At 47.7% G+C, this 9,515-nt stretch overlaps 1 protein-coding gene across 1 annotated transcript; it reads left to right on the top strand.

Annotated features, from left to right (window-relative positions):
* Positions 1 to 2,679: 2,679 nt before the first annotated feature.
* PEX10 (peroxisomal biogenesis factor 10) lies at positions 2,680 to 9,229 on the top strand. The gene is made up of 6 exons (XM_056865292.1): positions 2,680 to 2,788; positions 4,142 to 4,222; positions 4,328 to 4,734; positions 5,897 to 6,072; positions 7,132 to 7,267; positions 9,155 to 9,229. Exons 1-6 carry the CDS (start codon positions 2,680 to 2,682, stop codon positions 9,221 to 9,223), a joined length of 978 nt encoding a protein of 325 aa, XP_056721270.1. The 3' UTR covers positions 9,224 to 9,229.
* The last annotated feature ends 286 nt before the right edge of the window (positions 9,230 to 9,515 follow it).

Below are 9,515 nucleotides of genomic sequence, written 5' to 3'. Positions count from 1 at the left end.
TCCTGGGCGCAGTCTTCCCGCAATCAACTCTGGCGCGGTGTGCCTAGCGGTTACCATCTCGGCTCCAGACAAAGATGAGAGGGAGGGCATCTTGGCCATCTTCTGGGCATGGCGTAGGGGTCACTGGGAGTGTGTGCGGGGAGGTAGTTGTGAATTTCCTGCATTGTGCAGGGGGTTGGACTAGATGACCCTGGTGGTCCCTTCCAACTCTACGATTCTATGTTCTGCCATTGAACAATGAGTTTGTCTCACCTTTTCTAAAGTAATTAAACTAGCAACCCACATTTGGATTGCCAGCTCTGGGTAGGAAAATTCCTGGAGATTTGGCGGTGGACTCTGGGGCGGGTGGGACCTCGGCAGGTTATAATGCCATAGAGTCCACCCGCCACAGGAGCCATTGATCTCTGTAGTCTGGATCAGTTATTTAATCCAGGAGCTCTCCAGGCCCTACCTGGAGGTTGGCAACAAACCTTGAGACTGTGAATTCTATAAGGGGATTGGGTATTGTATTGAAAACTATTTTGTTGTTGTTGTTTTTCTGGCCTAAAGGCTTTAAACTGCTGTTGTGAGACTTCTCTGTGCATTTGGTTCCATTATTTATGTTTTGTTTTAACGCCTCTTAGTGTGCGTTAGTGTATTTTATATTACAAACCATCCAGAGGGCTGTACACCAAGACAGGGGATGTTTTCAAATAAATAAACAAACAAATGTCGAAGTTTTCTAAATAAATTCATTTCCCCAGCTGCAGTTTTTCCTAGGCTGTTTCAGCCGCTTGGTTTTGAACTTATTAATTATTGACTGGTTGTTTTTTTTTATGGGGACAAATTTCCTGTGCTTTCATTTCTGCGAACTGCTTTGAGATCATTTGTTGTTAGGCAGCACGGCAAAGTAAAAGATAAAACAATAACTTGATGCCCCCCTGCTCCAATTGCGGTAGCAGTTATAACTGTCAAATATGATTCCCCTTCTGCCCCAAACTTCATTTTCCCCTTTTAATTTGATTTTAATTGTTCTTTTGATGATAGTGATGTTTAGTTTACAGCTACCCTTTTATGCACTGTTGTTTTATGTGGTGATGTTTATCGCCTCAGCAACAGTTGTTTATTATGCTTTTAAAGTCGTTGCTGACACTACTGTTTCTTGTGACTTTTTAATTCCTTTCACGGTGATGTTATATTTTCTAGGCCCCTTTGAGCATTCGCTTAACACCCACAATAATTAATTAATTTGGTTAATCGGCTAACGAAAACCGGCGATATCATTTCGAGGCCGCCCTGCCCGTTGCTATAACAACCGCCGGCGAGGCGTCGCTATGGCAACGTGTTCGCGGCGACGCTCTGCGTAAGGCGATCACGTGGCGTCTGGGGGGGAAACTTGCGCGAAAGTCGCTGAAGCGGCTTAGCCGGCGTTTCCGCCCTAGAGGTAGAAAAGGTTAAGAGGCGGAGTCACTTCCGGTTCAATTGACATCGCCGCCATATGCGGGGCTGGCGTTTAAATGGAGACGAGGCCTTCTAAAGTGTTTTTATTTCATGTTTAATTTTACTCAGTTTATACCACGCCTTCCCCCAGCAAATCCGGGGTCAGGGTTTTCCTGTTTCTTTGAATAAGTTGTCCCACTGCTGTAAGTTTAATTAAATACAGCATAGTTCACAGTGGGTAGCCGTGTTAGTCTGTCTGCAGTAGTAGAAAAGGGCGAGAGTCCAGTAGCACCTTAAAGACTAACAAGAATATTTTCTGGCAGGGTATGAGCTTTCTTGTATCTGAAGAAGGGAGCTGTGGCTCACGAAAGCTCATACCCTGCCAGAAAATATTTTTGCTAGTCTTTAAGGTGCTACTGGACTCTTGCCCTTTTCTACTAAATACAGCATATTAAATCTGTGACTTGGGGAGGGGGGAGCTCTTTACTAAGTAGAGAACTGTTTCACCCAGAAACTCCAAAGGATGGCGAGAGGGCGGGGCCATTGGTAATATAAACACATGGGGGACTGTGGCTCAGTGGCAGAGCATCTGCTTGGCATGCAGAAGGACCCAGGTTCAGTCCCCGGCATCTCCAGTCACTGGTTCCCAACCAGGGGTCCATGGACCCCCAGGGGTCCGCGAGAACTAAATTAAGGTCCGCGAAACAAAGTTATAAACCCATAATAAATTAATACTTTCAATTAAAAGTTCTCTATTATAAAAATATATATTCAAAAATTATTCTAAGTTTAATGTTTAACTAACAGTTATGTTTAAAGTTTATTTTCAAATTCTCAGAATTTTTATTTTGAACCTTGGGGTCCCTGCACCGAACAAAAAAGTCCTAGTGGTCCCTGGTCAAAAAAAGGTTGGGAACCACTGAGTTAAAGGGACCAGGCAAGTAGGTGATGGGAAAGACCTTTATCTTGAGACCCTGGAGAAAAGACCCCTGCCTGAGACCCTGGAGAGCCGCTGCCGGTCTGAGTAGACAATACTGACTTCGATGGACCAAGGGGGGGGTCTGATTCAGCAGAAGGCAGCTTCATGTGTGCAATAGGGACTGTCGATTGAATACCCGAAGTTGCGGTTGCTTTGCCGCACTCTCTAGGCCCGCTCCTCTTAGGGTCCTGGGGACGCACATTGCCCGCGCCGTCAACAGCTGGGGCTGTTGACGTCACGCGGGCGACGGAAGTCGCTTCTCCAGGCGCCTGTCTCCCGCGATGCCCGTGGAAGCGGGGCCTGCGCGGCTCGTGCGCTCCGCGCAAAAGGATGAACTGTATCGAGGGGCGTTGAAGAGCGGAGCGGGGGCTGCCCTGGGGGGACTGGCTGGTGAGGGATTGCCAGGCTGGGAAAACCCCTGGAGATTTGGGGGTTGGGCCTCAGCAAGGTACCATAGTAGGGTTGCCAACCTCCAGGTACTAGCTGGAGATCTCCTGCTATTACAACTGATCTCCAGTCGATAGGGATCAGTTCCCCTGGAGAAAATGGCAGATTTGGCAAATGGACTCTATGGCATTGAAATCCCTCCCCAAACCCCGCCCTCCCCAGGCTCCACCTCTAAAACCTCCCGCTGGAGGCGAAGAGGGACCTGGCAACCCTATGCAATAGGGAATGCCATTGGGGTAGCCCTGTTGGCCTGCCGTAATCAGAATGGCACAGGCCCTTTATGCTTGGTAATTAGCAGCTGAAGTGCCCTGCATATTGTTTTGATTTCTTCGCGCTGAACCGTCATTCCAGACATCACTGCGCATTTCTTAAGAGACCTTTTGTATTTGCTCTGCCTGCACCGAAGCATTCACTGAGGGAAGCGTGCAGAATCACACAGCCTTGACTGCTGCTAATGGCTATGCAAACGAAAGAACAGGCGAGTGGGGGGTGGAATTTGTTTGACTTTCTCCTCTTGCATTGGGAACCATGAATAGTCACTTTAAAGGTGGGATTTAAAAAATCAGCATTGGGCCAGGAGCGGAATTGACCCTGCATAAATGGCCACAGATTCTTAAAGGGTAACATTTGTGCCATAATACATTCATACGTGAGCCAGAACCAACATTGCTAGATACTCCGAATGAAAGTGCTCAAAGCATGTTCCATGCATGACATGCTTTCTTAAAAGATACTTTCAAAGGGTAGCTTTGTTGGCCTGCAGTAGACCAGTTAGATTCGAGTCCAGTAGTGCCTCAGAGACCAACAAGATTATCAGAGTATAAACTTTTGAGAGACGAAGCTCTCTGATGAAAGTTCATCTGACAAAGAAAGCTTTGCCTCTTGAAAGCTGATACCCTGAAAATCTTGCTGGTCTCCAAGGGGTTACTGGACTCGAATCCAGATGTTCTTTCCTAAAAAGTCCAGAGGGATAGCTGAGGGTCTGTTACAGCAAAAATAAGCGCCTTAAAAGCCCGGTGGTGGTTCTTGTATGAGCTTTCATGAACCAGACCCCACTTTGCCAGATGCAAGTTCTGGCAAACGGGACATCCACAAAAACTAGAATAAGATTGCTCTCTATTTTCCCTTAAAAGCCAGTTGTCAGAATGGAAAAGCCACACGTATCCAGAACTATTCTTCCCCTTGTTCCTCTTTTTTTTTTTAATTCCTCCATGGGGAAGATACTCTGCATATTCCCAGAGGCACCAATTCTTGTATACAACAATGAATGAATGCTAATTTATTCTGGTTATCTAGGTGCTAAAACATGGCTGGAATGGCAGAAGGAAATTGAGCTGCTTGCTGATGTGGCTTATTTCACCCTGACTACACTTTCAGGTAATCTTGTCACTGGCCGATGCCAGTAATTAAAACCTCTGGTAAATCTGACCCAGTTTGTTGAAGAATCACCTCTGTAGGCATTCCATCTACGTTTGCTTTCAGGTTACCAATCCCTTGGCGAAGAATATGTCAACATTATTCAAGTAGACCCATCCGGGAAAAGGATTCCTTCTTTATTTCGACGGGCTGTCCTGATCGCTCTGCACACTGTCTTGCCCTACTTGTTAGACAAGGGTTTAGTCCACCTGGAACATGAACTTCAGGCAGAACCCGATGCGACGCAAACTCTGCAAAGACCCTCCTCCTCGGGACTGCGAGGCAGGACTTTTGTGCGGAGCTGGTTGCGGAACCAGCTTGGTGGGTGGACCGAGCAGCAGAAGAAACTCCTTTCCCAGGCCGTCTATCTCCTCAGGCACAGCATCCCTCTTCTCCGTCGGCTGCACCTGGCCGTCTTCTATTTGAACGGCATCTTCTACCACGTGTCTAAAAGAATAGCAGGGATCTCTTATGTAAGTATCTGCCAGTGAAGCCTAGGTGTGCTGCTCTTTATCCCGTTTTGGATTCAAGAGGCATGTTGTGTTTAGTCCATGCCCTCACGTGCAAACAATTTCAACGACATTTACTGTTCCAAAGGTAAGGGGGCTGGAACTCTGGGGTGAGAACACTGGGTCATCTGAAGCTGGAGGGTGAGAGGTTCAAAACACATAAAAGGAAGTATTTCTTCACACAATGCCTAGTTAAATTGTGGAACTCCCTTCCCCAGGGTGTGGTGATAGCTGCCAACTTGGAAGGCTTGAAGAGGGGAGTGGACACATTCATGGAGGAGAAGGGTATTCATGGCTACTTGTAAAAATGGATACTAGTCATGATGCATTCCTACTCTCTCCAGGATCAGAGGAGCATGCCTATTATATCAGGTGCTATGGAACACAGGCAGGACAATGCTGCTGCAGTCATCCTGTTTGTGGGCTTCCTAGAGGCATCTGGTTGGCCACTGTGTGAACAGACTGCTGGACTTGATGGACCTTGGTCTGATCTTGCATGACGTTCCTTATGTTATGAGTACATTAAGAAATGGTGAGCCTCGATGCTTTTTTCTAGGATCCTAGACCCCATTTGGGGGGGAAGAGGCTGTGGGTCAGTGGAAGAGCCTTTGATTTCTCGCCATGCTCAAGTGGGCATTATTCACGAGGAGGCCCTTCTCAGGGTCTCTACCCCTCCCCCCTCTGGTCATGGATCCTGTGCCATCTGGGGGCTTTAGGGAAATGAACCCATGAAGCCTTATTCTTAATCAGACCTATGGTCCATCAAGGTCAATATTGTCTACTCTGACTAGCAGGAGCTCTCCAGGGTCTCAGGCAGAGGTCTCTCACTTCACCTACTGCTTTTAACTGGAGATGCCAGGGGTTGAACCTAGGACCTTCTGCATGCCAAGAGGTGCTCTACCACAGAGCCACAGCCCCTCCAATAGTGTGTAGGGTGCTTTTAACTGGTGATGCCGGGGGTTGAACCTAGGACCTTCTGCATGCAAAGTAGGTGCTCTACCACTGAGCCACAGCCCCTCCAATAGTGTGGGGTGCCTCCTGATTCCCCACACTCCTTGTTCATATTTGCTGCTCACCTGAAATGGATCTACACCAGGTGTTGTTTGGGCTTTCCCCTCCTCCCTAGCTGCGCTTTGCAGGACTGGCAGGAAATGACCAGAACATTCGATCAAGTTACAGACTCCTCGGCATCGTTTCTCTTCTGCATCTGGCACTGACGGTCGGTACCCAAGCCTACAGCTACCAACAGAGACAGAGGGCGAGACAAGAATGGAAACTACACCGTAACCTTTCCCATCCAAAGTACGTTGTTCGCACCATCTTGAGAGATGTGAAATGGCACCATTTTAGCCAAGCCTTGGAAGGCCGCAGCAAGCACTGTTGGCATGACAGAGGGAAACAAACCTTGTTAGCAGTAGCTATGCCCTGACCTGATCCTTTGTGGGTTTTGGTTAAAGCCGAGAGAAACTGGATTTTCCCTAGCTGGTGTGGGTGGTGGAAAGTGCCATCAAGTCACAGCGACCCCGTAGGGTTTTCAAGGCAAGAAATATTCAGAGGTGGTTTGCCATTGACTGACTCTGTGTGGTGACCCTGGTATTCCTTGGTGGTCTCCCATCCAAATACTAGCCAGGGCCAACCCTGCTTAGCTTTCGAGATCTGACAAGATTGGGCTAGCCTAGGCTATACAGGTCAGGACTTCCTTAGCTAGCAGCAATAAATATATCACTGGAAAGAGGAACTATTTGGCTGGATTTGTTAAAAAAAAATATAGCAGATCACACATACATCCCACCCCCCAGTGCAGGTGATGTATTGTTTTAATGACAAATTCTTGCATAGATCTCAAGAAACACTGTGATTTGAAGAAGAAGAAGAGTTGGTTTTTATATGCTGACTTTCTCTACCACTTAAGGGAGAATCAAACTGGCTTAAAATCACCTTCTCTTCCCTACAACAGACACCCTGTGAGGTAGGTGGGGCTGAGAGAGCTGTGACAAGCCCAAGGTCACCCAAGGTATTAAATAAATTATGTATATTTACCAGGCTGGAAGTCGTCACAGGCTTGCTTTCCAGGGGGAGAAAAATTATCCCTTCTAAAAACTACATATCGAGGAGAAAGAGCTCCAAGGCCACCCAGCTGGCTTCGGGTGTAGGAGCAGGGAAACAAATCCAGTTCACCAGATTAGCCTCCGCCGCTCATGTGGAGGAGCAGGGAATTGAACCCAGTTCTCCAGATCAGACTCCGCCACTCCAAACCACCGCTCTTAACCACTACACCATGCACAACCACACAATTTATAGTCCAGACAAAACCAGTCCAATCTGAGTGGCGATAATCTTACCTTGTCTCGTTTCTCGCAGAATCCTGCCTGAAGAGAAACTCCCGGCCCGCAGCTCCCGCTGCACTCTGTGCTTAGAAGAGCGGCGGCATGCCACGGCCACCCCCTGCGGCCACCTCTTCTGCTGGGAATGCATCACCGAGTGGTGTAATACCAAGGTCAGTGTTCTTGTCTGCTCCATGGGCACCCAACGTTGAACACACATGAACACACGAAGCTGCCTTCTACTGAATCAGACCCTCAGTTCATCTAAGTCAGTATTGTCTACTCAGACCAGCAGCGGCTCTCCAGGGGCTAAGGTCTTTCACATCACCTACCTGCCTAGTCCCTTTAACTGGAGATGCCGGGGATTGAACCTGGGACCTTCTGCATGGCAAGCAGATGCTCTGCCACTGAGCTACTGCCCCTCCCCAAAGCTGTCTTTCCTTCTACTTTTGGCTTTACAAAATCTTGCCTGCTCGCCTTTCACATGAACCCATGAAGCTGCCTTATACTGAATCAGACCCTGGGTCCATCAGTCAGTATAGTCTACTCAGACCGGCAGCGGCTCTCCAGGATCTCAGGCAGAGGTCTTTCACATCACCTACTTGCCTAGTCCCTTTAACTGGAGATCACCTGCATGCCAAGCAGATCCTCTACCACTGAGCCACAGCCCCTCCTCTTTTTGAATCTGTGGGTACCTTTGGAATTCTGACTCGGCAATGCAGCCACAGAATGGCTTCAGTCATTCAGTGACGATCTTGTGCTGTGGCAGCTGCTGCCAAAGCAACATTTTAACAACTCTGTTCATCCAGTCAAATCTATAGGCGGCCGATTGGAAGCCTTGCTGGACAAAAGCCCTGTCCAGCCCCACCCACTGACTGGCAGTGGCTCTCAGGCAGCCCCCCCACGAGACCACCAGCAAAAGTGTCCTTCTTGTCAGTGCAAAATGGAATGTAGATCCATCCTCTAACTGTACCCTTTTGCTGCCAAGAATGTGACATTGTCAATTGAAGAATCCCTAGCCAAGAGGCAAGATGTAACTTGCAACTTCCAACAGTAGCTTAAATAAGCCCAGAGGAGCATTTCTGAGTCTTGAGAGCAAATGTAGACATTTCCCCAACAGGCATGTTTATTTAACACTACACTATAGATGCCTCAGAGATGTGTTCTGAAAAACCGGAGTGAATCATTCTTATAAGTTTCTGATGGTAACAAAACAGGAAAATTCTGGCTCAGGCCTCTGTGCTCGAAAGTCTTCGAATGAAGATGCATACTTACTTTTCAGAAGTCATTGTGCTTCCCTTTAACATTGGGGGGTGGGATAAAAGATGTATGTCCGTCTCCTAACCCACATTGGGGGCAGGACTGGACTACAGGAGTGAGAAAGCAAGCAGTAGCATTTGAATGCAGTGCTGCTGTTTATAAGACTTACAACTACCTTTTGACTTGAATGGAGCATTGGAAGACAGGTTTGAAACTCTGTCCCTGTATGCTTCTCGGGCCTGAATGGATGCTTTAACTTCTTCTTACAAACAGATGAGGTGGCAAAATGCTGCCGCGCTGGGCAGGAAGTCATCACAGGCTTGTTTTCCAGGGAGAGAGAAATTCTCCCCTATAAAAGAGGGGAAAGAGTTCCTATTCCACAAAACACTAGTTCTACGGGTAGCCAATTTCTCCCCGGGTGATCCAACCTGCTGTGCCTACCATTATTCTGAAATGAAAACCTGTAAAATCCTTTCAGCCACCGGTGGGCAATATTTTGTATTGTTTGCATTTCATGTAGTGATTAAGAGCGGTGGACTCTGATCTGGAGAACCGGGTTTGATTCCCCGCTTCTCCACATGAGCGGTGGATGCTAATCTGGTGAACCAGGTTGGTTTCCCCACTCCTCCACATGAAGCCTGCTGGGTGACCTTGAGCTAGTCACAGCTCTCTCAGCCTCACCTACCTCACAGGATGTCTGTTGTGGGGAGGGGAAGGGAAGGTGACTGTAAGCCGGTTTGATTCTTCCTTAAGTGGTAGAGAAAGTCAGCATATAAAAACCAACTCTTCTCCTTTCGTAGGCGGAGTGCCCGCTCTGCAGAGAGAAATTCCAGCCGCAGAAGCTGATTTACCTGCGCCACTATCGCTAACAGCCGGCCCGGCGCCGATAAAAATACTACGCTTTTGTTTTTCTTTAGACCAAGTGCAAGACTTTATTTGTTTAATATTAAATTGTGAAAACTAAGCTGCCAAACACTTGAGTTTCACTGCCTGCACATCTGTCAAATTACAATTAAAGTCCATTTGTGTGTGTGTGGAGGGGGGGGATGGCATAATCTGAAACAAATTGATGAGCATTTTAAGCTGTTGCTGGCATCTTCTAACCCCACCAGTTTATGCTTTATCTCCCTGTGCCTCTGATGCAGCTTGAGATAATAGGAC

The sequence above is a fragment of the Euleptes europaea genome, chromosome 19 (assembly GCF_029931775.1).
Source record: "Euleptes europaea isolate rEulEur1 chromosome 19, rEulEur1.hap1, whole genome shotgun sequence".
Taxonomy (NCBI): Eukaryota; Metazoa; Chordata; class Lepidosauria; order Squamata; family Sphaerodactylidae; genus Euleptes; species Euleptes europaea.
This window is presented reverse-complemented; position numbering and strand designations above follow the sequence as displayed.